The sequence below is a fragment of the Astyanax mexicanus genome, chromosome 25 (assembly GCF_023375975.1).
Source record: "Astyanax mexicanus isolate ESR-SI-001 chromosome 25, AstMex3_surface, whole genome shotgun sequence".
NCBI classification, from domain to species: Eukaryota; Metazoa; Chordata; class Actinopteri; order Characiformes; family Acestrorhamphidae; genus Astyanax; species Astyanax mexicanus.
The window spans coordinates 2,161,272-2,176,837 of record NC_064432.1 but is presented as its reverse complement, the minus strand read 5'-3'; the positions used below and the strand labels follow the sequence as shown (position 1 = coordinate 2,176,837).

General features: G+C 37.1%; 2 protein-coding genes across 3 annotated transcripts; one reads left to right on the top strand and one right to left on the bottom strand.

The window, feature by feature from the left end:
- Positions 1-303: 303 nt before the first annotated feature.
- On the bottom strand, positions 304-8,756 carry LOC103027497 (histone PARylation factor 1). Of its 2 annotated transcripts, none has more exons than XM_007229285.4 (8): positions 8,652-8,756; positions 7,396-7,582; positions 5,821-6,007; positions 4,885-4,983; positions 4,402-4,552; positions 4,130-4,217; positions 3,082-3,254; positions 304-1,306 (listed from the first exon to the last, which is right to left on the bottom strand). In XM_007229285.4, exons 1-8 carry the CDS (start codon positions 8,691-8,693, stop codon positions 1,172-1,174), a joined length of 1,062 nt encoding a protein of 353 aa, XP_007229347.3. In that variant the 5' UTR covers positions 8,694-8,756; the 3' UTR covers positions 304-1,171. The 2 variants fall into 2 exon arrangements, with proteins under 2 accessions (XP_007229347.3, XP_022537337.2); XM_022681616.2 differs by having other exon boundaries at positions 7,396-7,573; positions 8,652-8,737.
- Positions 8,757-10,669: 1,913 nt separating this feature from the next.
- On the top strand, positions 10,670-15,105 carry LOC103027206 (uncharacterized). Its single transcript, XM_007229284.3, has 2 exons — positions 10,670-10,759; positions 13,872-15,105. The coding sequence occupies exon 2, from the start codon at positions 13,877-13,879 to the stop codon at positions 14,741-14,743; it is 867 nt and encodes a 288-aa protein (XP_007229346.3). The 5' UTR covers positions 10,670-10,759; positions 13,872-13,876; the 3' UTR covers positions 14,744-15,105.
- Positions 15,106-15,566: the final 461 nt, after the last annotated feature.

Genomic DNA, 15,566 nt, shown 5'->3' with positions numbered 1-15,566 from the left:
GTAGAGTGTAAGAATGAATGTGTATGTGTGTAAGAGAAAGCGTAAGAGCCATTTAGAGAGGGTGAGAAAGTGTGTGAGAGCATATAGGAGAATAAATATGTGTTAAAGACAGTGTAAGAGACGTGAGAGAGGGTGAGAACATGTGTAAGAGACTAAGTGTGTGTGTGTAAGAGTGAGGAAGTGTGAGAGAAAGAAAAATAGAGAGAAAAAGCGAGAGAGAGAGAGAGAGAGAGAGAGAGGGATTAAGCTAGTCCAGGGCTAGACTTAATCCCTCTCTGTATTTTAAAGAAATAAGACCAAAAGTCAAATAAAAATATACACTTTATTAATTCTCTACTTCTGAACAACCTTATGAACACGTACCACAGAGTCGATAACGTAACAGAACCACCTGAAACCATTAAGTCCAGTTCTCCATGAACAAAAACATCCTTGGTGGAGGAGGACTGAACTGGTCCAGAGTTTAGAACCGATCTACAGCAGCACACAGAGCTTCAGACGGAAGGAGACAGACCCAAATGAGGTTCTAGATCAAGCTGATGAATACGGGTCCAGATAACCGCAGCTTTGCACCATAGTATAAATCAGGATTAGAATAGAATTAGATGAGCAGGCATCAAATCTAGAAGAGTACCTGGATGGAGTGTGGACTGGAATTACTATTCTGATCTAGTTAAACAGGTTTGAGAAAAACAGTCTGGATTTGGATTCATACCATATACCAGAACTAAATAAATAAATAAACACAGAGACAAAATCTGGATTAATATTTGAAGTGTCAAATCAGGATTAATATGTCCAATTATTTACTTGGATTATGTCCAAATATCACTCTCTTTTTCTGATCTGGATCACGTTAAGAAGCCAACACGTCCAGTCTGCTGTGAGCTCTGCGGAACTCTAAAGACCATTATGGTTCTAGACTCTGCTGAGTCAGCACGAGGAGGTTCTTTGGCTGCTTTGGTGTGTGTGTGTGTGTGTGTGTCTGTGTGTGTGTATACTCTGCATGCGCGTGAGTGTTTGTCGGTATCCACAGTAATGTCCATTAAAGCCCCTCTGTTCTGCATTAGCTTCTTCGACTGTAATCTGAGCTCAGCACACACTTCCCCCGGCAACGTCCATCACATGAAGCTCCGCCCACGACCAGGAAGTCGCCGTGAGGCACAGCCTCTTAGGCGCCGGTCAGCTGATCCAGGTTGCCATGGGAACGGTTGGCGAGGTGAGCTTTAATTATTTCTCCGAACACACTCCGCTTTAGCAGGTCGTAGGCCATCGGCAGCAACTGACCAATGATCTTATGGAAGTACTGAAGAAGAGAAAAAAAAACAAAAAAACAAACACAAACATAAATCTCTTAAATAAACTTGAACACCTGAAGCGTGAATCTGGATTAATACCTAAATTATAGACTCGTAAAAAAAATCTGTAAATTCATATTTGGAGCCAAGCCTGATTCTGTGAACATTATACTTTCTGGTGTTTTAGATCCAAAATATCCAAGGTGGTGAGTATAAGTATTCCTGATCTAGAGTCTGAACCTTGATTAATACCTGGAGTTTAGGTCAATTCTGAATGTGTTAATACCTGGAATCTAGACCAGGATAAATATCTACAGTCTGAATGTAGATTTATACTTGGAGTCTAGACTAATACAAATATCTACAATCTGAACATGGATTTATTCTCAGAGTCTAGAGCAATACAAATATCTATAGTCTCAATTTGGGTTTATTTCTAGAGTCTAGACCAATACAAATATCTATAGTCTCAATTTGGGTTTATACCTGGAGTCTAGACCAATACAAATATCTATAGTCTCAATTTGGGTTTATTTCTAGAGTCTAGACCAATACAAATATCTATAGTCTCAATTTGGGTTTATACCTGGAGTCTAGACCAATACAAATATCTATAGTCTCAATTTGGGTTTATACCTGGAGTCTAGACCAATACAAATATCTATAGTCTCAATTTGGGTTTATTTCTAGAGTCTAGACCAATACAAATATCTACAGTCTCAATTTGGGTTTATACCTGGAGTCTAAACTAATACAAATATCTATAGTCTCAATTTGGGTTTATACCTGGAGTCTAAACTAATACAAATATCTATAGTCTCAATTTGGGTTTATACCTGGAGTCTAGACCAATACAAATATCTATAGTCTCAATTTGGGTTTATTTCTAGAGTCTAGACTAATACAAATATCTATAGTCTCAATGTGGGTTTATTTCTAGAGTCTAGACCAATACAAATATCTATAGTCTCAATTTGGGTTTATTTCTAGAGTCTAGACCAATACAAATATCTACAGTCTCAATTTGGGTTTATACCTGGAGTCTAAACTAATACAAATATCTATAGTCTCAATGTGGGTTTATACCTGGAGTCTAGACCAATACAAATATCTATAGTCTCAATTTGGGTTTATTTCTAGAGTCTAGACCAATACAAATATCTACAGTCTCAATTTGGGTTTATACCTGGAGTCTAAACTAATACAAATATCTATAGTCTCAATTTGGGTTTATTCCTGGAGTCTAGACCAATACAAATATCTATAGTCTCAATGTGGGTTTATACCTGGAGTCTAGACCAATACAAATATCTATAGTCTCAATTTGGGTTTATTTCTAGAGTCTAGACCAATACAAATATCTATAGTCTCAATTTGGGTTTATACCTGGAGTCTAGACCAATACAAATATCTATAGTCTCAATGTGGGTTTATACCTGGAGTCTGGACAGGATAAATATCTAGAGGCTGAATCAGGATTTGTACCTGGTGTCTAGAAGAGGATAAATATCTATATGTTGGATGTAAATTAATATCTGGAATCAAAACCAAGTCTTAAAAACCTTAAATATTTCAATTCTGAATCTGGATAATCTATATTCGGAACAATGATAAATATCTACAGCCTGAATGTGGATAACAATGACTTGCCTTGCCATTACTGACTCCACTGTCCTGACTGGATTGTGTGTTTTTTATGTATAGTACAAGTACAATATATCGCCTTGCTTACAGCACTGAAATATATGGTGATATGCACACTCTTTTTCAGTATGTGTCTTACATGTGATCCGAAGCAGAAGAGGTCGATGCCGGCTTCGTAGCCCATTCCGTAATCGCACTCATCGTTAGCGAACTGCACAAACGTCATCATCTCCTGAATAGGAGCAAAGGCCGTCATCCTGGCTTTATCATCCACAGCTTCTGCGATATCCCTGCAGATCTTCTTCAGATCAGCTACAAACACACAGACACACACTTCTTTAGAAACATAGGAAACAAGAAGTTAAAGCAGAGATTCAAGTTGTCCACCAGAATGTAACCTCTTTTTCTGTTTAAAAAAAAAAAAAAACACTTATATAAATATATAATATATATTATATATAAATAATTCAACAAAGAATTAAAAATAACTTATGTAAGAACAAAAAATTACCCATATATTTAAAAAACTAAATATCCTATTGTTTCCGTCTGCGATACATTAGATATGTGGCAACGAATACATATGTTTTATTGAAACTGATATTGTGGTTATCGGAGTATATTCAACTTAAACCAGTTGGTATTAATATTTAATACACAACTGGGATGCACCCAGAGTTTGTGTGTTTGTGATAACTTAGGCATGCTATTAGCACCATGCTAATGGGTAGGGGTGGGCAATATTATATCGTATACAATATATCGTGACACAGAAATATTATGATTTTAAAAATCCATATTGTGATAATAGGGCTGTTCTGTCTTAAAAGTAGTCTATAATTTACTGTGAAGCTTTAAGTGTATTTATTGTATAATTGTTTTAGTTTGCAGTTTATATGCATGCACTAAATATTCTGCAATATTTTTTTGCTGCATTATATTATTTTATGCTATATTATTTATTTTGCCACATTATGATTATACTGTTATACTATTATACTATAATCCTGAAATGAATTTATTATTTTAGTTTTACTATATCGCCAAGTATATCGTTATCACAAAAATACCCTGAAATATCGTGATATTATTTTAGAGCCATATCGCCCACCCCTACTAATGGGAGGAGGAGCCAACTGACAGTAGTGCAGCTGAAGTATCGCTTTAATAAAACCAGCAGGTGGTACCATCACTATGGGGCAGTTCTCGGTATCCCACGTCATTTTTGTCTACCGGTACCACGATCCCCGCTCCGTGGAAGGTTTTAGTGACGACCTGAGGAGAAACAGCAAGAACATCAAATTTTAATAGGAAATTAAAAATACCTCCATATTTACAGATGATATATAACTTAACGTTCCTAAGCAGTGATGAAAAACAGTTGAAAGGTGGTTGCTTAGCAAAGCAGTTGACATGGTAATACAGGTGGTTACCATGGTGTTGCTAGGCAGTTGTGTACCTTCCTGTCTCTTGCTTTCATGGCTTTGGTTTTTTGCTCCAGCGGCAGCCCCAGACGCTCCGCTTCCTTCTTGAGTTTCACCTCCAATTGCTCCAGAGCTGCTTCGTCCTTCCACACTCCACGCTCTCGCTTCTTACGGGCCAGAAACAAACTGAAAGAACAAGAAAAGAAAGCTGAAAGAGTGTAATACTCGACAGGAAGTTTAGGGGATGCTTATCGATGGTCTATAACGTTTATATGACCCACACTTTCATTATCACATAATGAAACACACTACAAGAAGCATAGGGGCGCTCTATAACACACATACGATTCACACACTCATTCTGACAAATTGTAATAGACTACTGAAGGCACAGGGGGCACTCTATAATATATTATTCATATTATTTACATAAAACACCGATTGTGAAAGGACTTTACACTTCCTCTTATATAGGGCTGTACTACATAGTGACTTTTTAAAGACATAAAACATCTTACAGCACAGCGGAGAAGAGATTGTCCCCCAGCTGGGTGATTTTGCAGCCCTTCTTCCCTTCATTCTCTCCGACAAACACTGGCACAGCATCAGGGCAGTCTCTACACACACACACAAAGACACACACACACACACACAGACAGTGATCAATAATCATCACATTAAAAGGCGAACTTTGTGATAATGGACTACTGTTAACTCTCAGCGTGTACTTTACTGTGGATTAACTGCCATTAGCGTTGTTGCTAGCATCAGCACACTACTTCAGTTTACCTTAACACTTAAACAAGAAGCACTCTGACTGAAACAGTACACGCCCCTGCATCCTACACCTGCCATCAACACAATATTCTTAGAGATATGATAAAACATTGAATTATGGGCTAAGCGTTGCCACTATGATCGGGAGATCGCTGGTTTGAATCCAGGTTATGCAGCTTGCCTGAGAGAGCACAACTGGCATTGATCTCTCTCTCTGGGTGGGTAGATGCACCCTCACCCCATATCACTCCAAAGGGTAATGTTGGTCAGTGCTAATCTTCATCCTCATAGTGTTAGGGAATTACTAGTGATTAGGAGGAGCCCTAATGAGTAGGTTTGGTAATTGGCCTTGTAAATTAGGGAGAAAATAGATCCAGCAGGAACCAACATGTCATGATACTAATAACGCACTTAATATATCCAGGACTGAAATGAAATAATAATACTGAACAGACATAATCTGTGTCTAGTCGATTTAATGGGAGTGTGAACTTTCATTTTGCTACGCACAGTAAAGAAATTGTACCTAAAACTAATATCCTGATATTGCAGGGCATTTTTGTGATAATATTCAAACATTTTGGTGATATTATTGAATACAATGCGATATGGCACATCTTTTAATGAACAACACAGCAAACACAGTTCCGGACACAAGTCTAGGTGGACACTGGTACCTGTAGTAGCCCATGTGGTGCTGAGTTTCAGCATCTCCCCGCAGGACTGTCTGAAGCTCCGGGGGGTCGTAGAAGAATCGCCAGTGCAGGTGGAAGTTGGGCTGGGCCGAGCCACAGTGCCGGTGCTTCTCAGCCAGGATATCAAACGGACCCACCAATCGCAGACCTAGAGCTTCCTGCAGAGCATCTATACACACAGACAGACAGAATTGCTTACAGTGGAAGTGAATGAACCAAGACATGTGATCCTCTAAAAGCAAAATCACATAAACTAACTACACCAAATCATTATGAATACACTACCTGAAAAGTCTACAAGGTGTTTTTTTTTTTTTTTTTTTTTTAAATCACATGACCAGGAACCAGCCCATCAAAAACAGTCTAGGTCAGTTTACTCAGATGACCTAAACACAGTGTCCAAGCAGGAAGACTGCAGAAGGAATATCATGTTGGAAAAATACAGAATACATACTTTATTAAACTATGGAAAGATCATAATGGGATCTGTCCTACACATCTCCCTATACTAAATATTGACCTTCCTTCTAATAACTGAGCTATTAAAACGCATCATTAATATACAAGATCATCTTTTTTGACTGTGTAGAGAGTATCTACTGAAAATATCTATAAAAAAAAAAAATATCTAATAACTCTCTGGCGACCCCCTCTGCTAAAAAATGAGAACTGCTGCACTTATTCTGTGCATGCATCATGTGGTTTTGAATTAAAATAGAATAGAAATATACGCAACCACCAATTATAGGGGTCAATCTGATATTATATTTAAAACTGGGCTTAATTAGTGTAGTGAACATGTAAAAAGAAAATAACTAATTTAATGTATTTAACGTATGCATGTTAGCATATGTGTAATACATACATTTACTGCTCTCATCAAGGTTAAAAATTAGACTGCAAATAAGACCATCTGTTTACTTATTTATGGCTTACAGTAAATTATCATGAAGCTAAATCATTAATTGGAATTTAATTACAAAACAATATGTTTAAGTTATATAAAAATTAGTCGGTTAGTCATGATTATTTTTGTCATGACCTCCATTTGTGATTCCTATTGTTCACTGCTTCTTGACAGCTAAACTTTTAGGGCTCTAGACCGATTTTGCAGGACATTGATTATAAATTATACTATAGGAGACATTCACACATGCCGCATTTGATTATTTTCAGGAAATTCTACTTAAATGTCTCAGATATTAACAGACAATATTCCTTTAAATTTGACAATTTGTTGCTGGACCTGGCAACCCTGGCTGTAGCTTGTGATGACTCGCTGTTATCTATCTTTCTATCATTCCAAAGACAACAGAAGGCACTAAATGTGGAATCAAAACATATGTTTAAATATACAATGAGCTAATTCACAGTAAGTGTGTTGTCAATTTTAATTACATAATATTTACAAAAATAAACAAACTTTTTATCTACTTTTGGATTATTAATTTTCAATTTAACATAGAACATTACTGCCGACAGGTGAACATAACAGGAGGGTTAAGACAGTGAAGGAAAGTATATTAATGTCAGTTAAAATGATGTAGTGGACTTTACCTGCTGGATCGTCAGGGCTGATCTGTTTGCAGAAATTCCAGAACTGGTAGAAATCCTCTGGCATACGGAGTTTATACAGCCTCTCCACCTCCTCCCTCACCTGCAGCGGAACACCCGACCCTGTCTCCGCCCCCGACTCCACCTCCTCACCTCGCTTTCGCTTCACCTGCCCATTCACCTGCCCCACCTGTCCAACATAAATATACCAATTAAACACCTGTGCAGTCTGCTTTACTGGGTGTCTTTTAATAAAGTGGCCAGTCAGTGAGTGGAGCATTGGGTAGTATTGGGTGTTTCTAATAAAGTGGCCAGTCAGTGAGTGGAGCACTGGGTAGTATTGGGTGTTTCTAATAAAGTGGCCAGTCAGTGAGTGGAGCATTGGGTGTTTCTAATAAAGTGGCCAGTCAGTGAGTGGAGCATTGGGTGTTTCTAATAAAGTGGCCAGTCAGTGAGTGGAGCACTTGGTCGTGTTAATAGTAGTAGTGGGTGTTTCTAATAAAGTGGCCAGCCAGTGAGTGGAGCACTGGTTACTGTTAGTGTTAGTAGTAGTAGGTGTTTCTAATAAAGTGGCCAGTCAGTGAGTGGAGCACTTGGTAGTATTAGGTGTTTCTAATAAAGTGGCCAGTCAGTGAGTGGAGCAATTGGTAGTATTAGGTGTTTCTAATAAAGTGGCCAGTTAGTGAGTGAAGCACTGGGAAGTGTTAGCAGTAGTAGGTGTTTCTAATAAAGTGGCCAGTCAGTGAGTGGAGCAATTGGTAGTATTAGGTGTTTCTAATAAAGTGGCCAGTCAGTGAGTGGAGCAATTGGTAGTATTAGGTGTTTCTAATAAAGTGGCCAGTTAGTGAGTGAAGCACTGGGAAGTGTTAGCAGTAGTAGGTGTTTCTAATAAAGTGGCCAGTCAGTGAGTGGAGTGTTTATAGATGTTGTTTCCGTTATTCTGTCCTCCTCTCGTGTATAAGAGCTCGTGCAGCAGTAAGAATCTAAACTCCAGAGCTGAGTTAGTGCTGAAAAAGCTCTGAGGACTTTAGTGAAGGTTCAGGACTAGAGTTCGGGTTAATTTAGTCTCAAAGCTGTGTTTAGTTCAGAGTTCCGCATCTAAACTGAGGCTGAGGTTCCCCTAAAACTAACGTTAACCGCTTTCTAAACACTGTCCCGCAGCGCGGCGCCGCGCTCCAGCGCGTGTTTTAAAACAGCGCGTGTATATCAGTATATCAGTGTATGAGTGTGTGTGTGTATCTGTGTGTGTTTGAGTGTACCTGTGGGGTAGTTTTGGCTTTCCTTTTCCCGCGTCCCGCCATTTTCTCCTTCTTCAGCACACGCAGCACGTCACTACGTAACCGCGCGTAACCTTTACGTCATCACGTCCATCTCCTCCCTTTAACATGCGCCGTAAAAAAAATCACGACAAGAATAAATAAAATAAAGAATAAAGGAATAACTTTTATAAGTTTTACCATTTTTTTAAAAATAATTTAACAATTTCAGCAACAAAAACTACAAAAAATACTTACATTCTTAATTTTACCTAATAAAATGATAAAAGTGCGAATTAAAAACCTGAATATATTTATCCCACATAAATATATTATTATATTATATAATATTTTAATATTATTAAATATTAATATTAAAAACTAAACAAAAAACGCAAAACAAAAAAAAGGGAAAAAGAGAAAGAAAGAAAGAATAAGGAAAGATGAAGGGAAGGGGAGGAAAGAGGGGAAGTTAGGAGAAGAAAGGAAGAAAAATGGGGAAACACTAAATTCTGTGTTGAGTCTTTTTATTTAGTTTTGTACGTTTATTTTTTCCGTCTATTATTAAGTTATGCTCTCATACTGGACATTGTTTAAGCCCTTTCTCTAATTGAATGTGTCCTGTTTCTCTACCTTCCTGATTTATTATATATATTTTTATTTATTAACTTTATGATTTTATATGTATGGTTTGTATTAAACTTTACCTACATCTCATAGTTTGTGCTGTGTTCCTGCAGTGTATTTTTGCAATATTGTGTGTATCTGCAACTGTTGGTCACATTTACTGAGCTACACATACAGAAGTGGTGTGTAACACGTGTAATGCAACATGCCAATATATTCACTTAAATATAATAAAATATATTGAATTGAATATCAAATGAACGAATGATACACGGATAAAAAAAAATCTGTGTATCATTCGTTCATTTGATATTCAATTGAGAATCAAAAACAGAAAATAATAATAATTAAAAAATATATTATTTTATATTTATTTTTTGAATATTAAACCAAAAAACGAAAAAACGGCTTGTATGTTCTGTTTTTCATTTGATGATCCAAACAAAAATGAGAAAATTAAAAAAAGGAATCCGGAGCCGAACTTAATTTAGATTTTTAAGGGGGATACGTTTTAAATTAATCAGTAGGGAGGGGGGCATGCGGAGCCCACAGTGGGCGTGGCTAAAGGGCGAAGCATGTGTCAATCATTTTCGACTTGTAGTATCTGATTGACTGCAGTCGAAAATGATTGACACATGCTCCGCCCTTTAGCCACGCCCACTGGGGCTCCGGTCTGCAGCATTACCCTTCTCGTGCTGGGGGGTGGTAGTCCTGTCATTACTGATTGGCTGTTTCTCCTGAGAGAAATTTTGATTGTCATCAAATCAGACCATGAAATCCTTGAAAAAGACATTCCATACTATTAATGTCATGCATATCAAGTGATATTACTATATCATTTTGGAGTAATTGGATACCAAACTTAGAAAAAGTCATTGAAGTGCACATTCCACACTATCAATCTCATGCGTATAAAATTATATTACTGTATCATTTTGGAGTTATGGGATAAAAAAAAACATATTTGGAGTCCTATAAAACCTGCATATCAAATAGTTATCAAATCACACAATGACATTCTTGAAGAGCATTACAATTATTAATATAAGTATTAAGTCATATAGGAACGTACTGCTGTACAGTGTGTACAGTGCATTCACTCAACATATTTCCTTAATATCTGATGATAAATCCTGATTATTTTATCATTTACTACAAAAAAAATGTTACATATTGGTCGTTTAATAAGTATTTAATTGTACATGGAACACAATGACTATAGCTCTCTATTGTTTCGACCTTTTTCTTTGAGGTGGTAAATCTGCTGCTACTGTTGTTTTCTTCTCAACTCTAGTTTTCTTTTTTCTCTTTCCTTCCTCCGCCACCTCCTGTCTTCTTTCTATCTGGCAGTGTTGCGTAGTCTTACCTCTTCTCATAACTGCTCCCACCTTAGATGCACGTGCTATAGCCCGCTCATTATCTTGTCTTGATCTGGATTCAATTTTTCATTTTTTTTTTGTTCCACGTGGATCACTTAAACGCACGTAAGTATGGAATCTACTCTATTCTTTACATTTAAAAAGAAAAAACACTGCGATTTTTTTAGGTCAATTAAATTTCAAGATTTTTGATAGTTTGAAACACCATTGGCACATTATAGTTGGGTGCATTAAGTCTTGTTATAACGCCTATTTATAAGACTAGCATTAAGTTAGTGATTTTTGCACTTTTTCCCACTAATATACATGCTTTATGCTCGTTTTTGCTAACCGTATCCCAGCACTGAAATGTTTTCCACTTTCTTGTCTGTGTTTACTTCAAAAATGCTTCAAAATTATTAAAAACATTTTGTTTCTGTATTTTAAACTTCAGAAAAATAGATCAGTTTGACCCAATCCATGACCAAAGGGTTAAATACATTTAAAGGTGGATTCAAAACACTGGGGAATCAGCATTGGCACATTAACTGGTTGCATTATGTCTTGTTATGTACCCTATTCATAAAACTAAGTATCGATTTATTATCAGTGCTGTGATTTCTTAGATTATTACACCTCATTTTCACCTATTTAACATGGTGCATTATATTCCACCATTTGTATGTTGTCAAATCGTTTTATTCATGTTTACCAAATGCTAGCAAATTATCTTGTGGGCCAAATCTTTTGAATTTCCAATTGTATTTGAGTTTATATGCATTGATATATGGCACACAACTATGCAATCTTTCAACGTTATGTCCAATGTCTTATTAAGCATACGCTTGATTTTAGATCCAGCTGAATTTGAGTTTATATGGATGGATATGTGGTACATTTCTCTGTTGTCCAGTATTTTTATTTATTTTTTTGCAAATTGTTCACCCATTTCCACTCTTTCTGCTTATTTTTGTGCACCATATCTGGTCATTTCTTTCATGTATGTTGTCAGGCCTTTTTATTAATGTTTGCCAAATGCTAGCAAGCTTTTTTGATCATCCACTTGCTTACTAGACAAAGGATGTGCATGATTTTTAATCAGGATCTAGTTACATCTAAAGTTTATAGGATTAATATATGATATATAATATATAAGCGCCGCTTTTATTTCTGTTTTCTAGTACATGTTGCTCAAGTATTACTAGGTTATATTATGTTTTTGGATTTTTTAATCTTTTGACATTTTTTTGCACTTATTTCTGTAGCCCAGTCTAACGCCAATGTGTTAGCTTATGAATCAACCTTTTTTTCCATGCTAGCATTTGTTTTGAATGTCCAGTAGCTTACTAGCCAAGGTTACATACATTTCATTCAATATCCAGTTTACATATGTGCTACTGTGCCATCTTCCAGCATTTCTGCGTTGTTCAGTCTTTCTTTTGCATGTTTGTCAATTTCTATTTTAAATTATCTTGCGTTGTCTTATGTACATCTACGTTGTACAGTCTTTTTTTTTCTCCATGTTAGCGAAATGCTAATGTGTTGTTATGTACTGAGCCTTTTTTCGAATGAACAATAGCTCACTAGACCAAGAAGAATCAATGCAACATTAAAATACAGTCAAAAATGTACTGAACTTAAAATTTACTTTAAATGATGAGTAATAATTTGACTACGAAGGCACCATAAATTAGCATTAGCATAAATTAGCAAGTGTGGTCATGGAAAGTCAGCAAAATAAATACAATAAAAAGACAGCCTTTCTGTTGCCTGTGTTAAGTAAACACTGTTTAATACTGATAAGAGCGATAAGATCATGTTTGCATGTATTTTTAGCATAATCTGACATGTTAACAGTGCTGTGGTAAGGTCAGCTAAGAACAGTAACGCTTTGCAACAGCTACAGACGGAATATTTCTTTGGCTTCTCTTTGCATTTTGTGGTCTGCACTGGTAGATTTGCGCGCCAAAAGTGGGGGCTGCTCTCTGCAGGGCAGTCTGCAAACTCTGCACACAGGGTGGCCAAACGCAAGGTTCCTGCCATAAGGTTTCCTTGCAGAGGGCTGCCACATACTGCATTTGTACACTAGTGAATATAACTGAGTAGAAAAGCAGTACAGCTAGTCTGGATAGACACAAATAAAAGATTTATTATTAATTCATTACTGATATAAATACTCAATATTTATAATGTGATGAATGGGAAATGTGGCGAACTGCAGGGGTGTGCTCTAGGCCCTGACCTGTTTTTCTGCATATTGAAAAGCAGTTGCTGCAAAGAAGGTGGTTTCCTGTTGCTGCTGCTGCCAACACAAAAGGATCAAAGAGATGCAACACCTTCTTTGGCTTTACGTCTCTGTTGGTCGCAGCATGTACAAACTTTTGATTTAAAAGCTGCATGCGCCCCTTTGTTGCTTTTCACACATTTTGTGCTTGTGCTGTATCTTTTACATTCTAGCCAACAACCCTTTCTGCATTTTAATGGACTACAACCCCAAATATATAAGTGTTGGAGTAGTATGGAGAATGTTTTATATATTTATATTGACTTTTACTTGATTGCAGACAGTATGAACACTAGATACTAGATATGTCATGTAATATCTGGTCGACTTCACTTGATTTCAGGTGTGCAAAACATTTAAAAAAAGTTGGGACAGGGTTATTTTATGGTGTGATGTCAACGGGAGATAATCACAATTTGGTTCTAATGCAGTATATCAACGAAAGAGTGTTTGAGGAGATAATACAATCACCAGTTTGCAACAAAAGTGCCAGAAAATGATTGAAATGTTTTAAAACAATGTTCCTCAAAGAAAGAAAGGAAAGAAAGTAAGGCACTCACATTTCTTCCTTCACAAATACCACTTATGTTATGGCATCAAATTCTCTCTGGGCTCAGAAGCAGCTGAGATTAACCATCACACAGTGGAGAAACAGTGTATTGGGGTTAAACAAATCAGCAGTGAATGAATGAAAAGGCATAGGGAATGGGTGTAGAATTTTGAAAAGGAAATTTGCAGCCTGGTACTATTACACAACTAGGTTGACAATGATTTTTTTTTTTACCTACGCCTCCTGAAATGCAGGAATGGATGTATATAAGCTTAAAAACTTAAGATCTTGGGTTTATACTATCCGAGATCAATTGAAGAAACTATGCATTAAAACATTAAAAAGGCTAATAACATCATAATAAATGAGCTAATCTCTTGGGGCCTCCTTTCTTCCCTTCTCAGGCATTATGAGACCTCTGCTGCCCCTGTTTGTGAGCACCATAGGCTTGATCCTTTCCATTGCTGCTGTTCCTGGGACTTGCCAAAACACAACAAATGCAACTAGAAGTACACCCTTTATGATGTCCACCATTCCTGCTCGAATCAGCCAAAACACAAGTGAAGAGGCACCTAAAACCACCTTCTCTGAAACTGTACACATAGCGACGAAAGACACAAAAACGTCAGCGAGTGCTCAAACTCAAGCTACCAAGACAACTAAAACCTTCACGACCACAAACCGGCGTCAGACCAAATCACAAAACTTAAAACCGTCAGGCTCCTCAGGCTCAGTGGTGGCAGTGTTGTTCTTCATCCTGCTGCTCCTCATCCTCTTGGTCATCTTGTACAGATGGTACAAGAATAATCCCGAGCGTCGCTCCTGCCGTGGGCTGCGGGACAGCGTAGTGGAGACGGCGCAGTGCGCTTGGGCCGCAGCGATGGCATGTCTTCAGCATCCTCAGAAACAACCTGGGCAAGCAGAGGACGAAGACGAAGAGGAAGACGAAGAGGACAACGAGGAGGCGGTGGTGGTGGAGATGGAGATACAGGAGAGTGATGGAGGGCAGAAGACGGAAAGAAATGGCAAAGAAGAAGAAGACGGGGCGAGAAAAAACGAGGACGATGCAAGTTCTGATTCGGAAACCTCCTCCGAAGACTACTCGTTCGTAGAGGGTGGCAACGTGGCAGATGACGAGAATCAAAATGATGAAGATGAGGCGTCCGGGAGGAGCAACAAGGAGGAGACAGAGGAAATGACGTCGGTCAAGTTAGACGACGAGGAGGAAGCGGAGAAAGCAGAGCCGGAGGAATCGGATGATCTTACGCCACTGTAAAATGTGCTGAAGATAGGTGATGGAAGTGGATGAATATAAGGGATGCTATCCAATGAAAAACATGTATATTTATTTGATCTTTTGTCCGTTATTTGGGTTTACCATCGTTTTAACATCGTAGCTGCTCTGTTTACTGTGCAAAGAATTGTGGATGAATACAATAAAAGACCAAAAAAATACTCTTTGGGGGTTTTCACCAATAGTTCACTTCTATAATCCTAATTAGTCAACAGGTTTGTTACCTTGAATTGTTTCTTAGGTTAAACTACACCTGTATAGTCTTTTGGCTCAAACATGAGGAGTATATATATGATCGTTGGTGTGGTTGGATGGTGACTAAAACAAGGCACATAAAAATAAAAATACAAACAAACCAAAGTCAAGTTTTAACCGGACCAAATAGTGCTTTTTTTTTGGAGATACATGTTTTTCATTGGACAGCAACAATATAAATGGGTTGGATGACGAATTAAATATTTTAGGATTTAGGATTTTAGTTTTTGTATGATAGACCAACATGCACTCTAATGTCTAATGTGCTAGCAAAAAAAAAAACTGTTTTAAAAAAACGTGTTTACATTAAAAAAAAAACGTGTAAAAAAAAAAAAAAAAAAAAAAGATTTTGATAACATTTTGCAAAATTCACTGTATTTTTGTATGTTTGTGAGTGAAAGATTTTAAAACATTAAAAATAAAAATCTATGTTTTTCTCAATAAAAACACGGTGAGTTTGAAAATTGGGTACAATAGCATATAAATATATATATATATATATATATATATATATATATATATGTGTGTGTGTCTAAACATGTGTGAACAC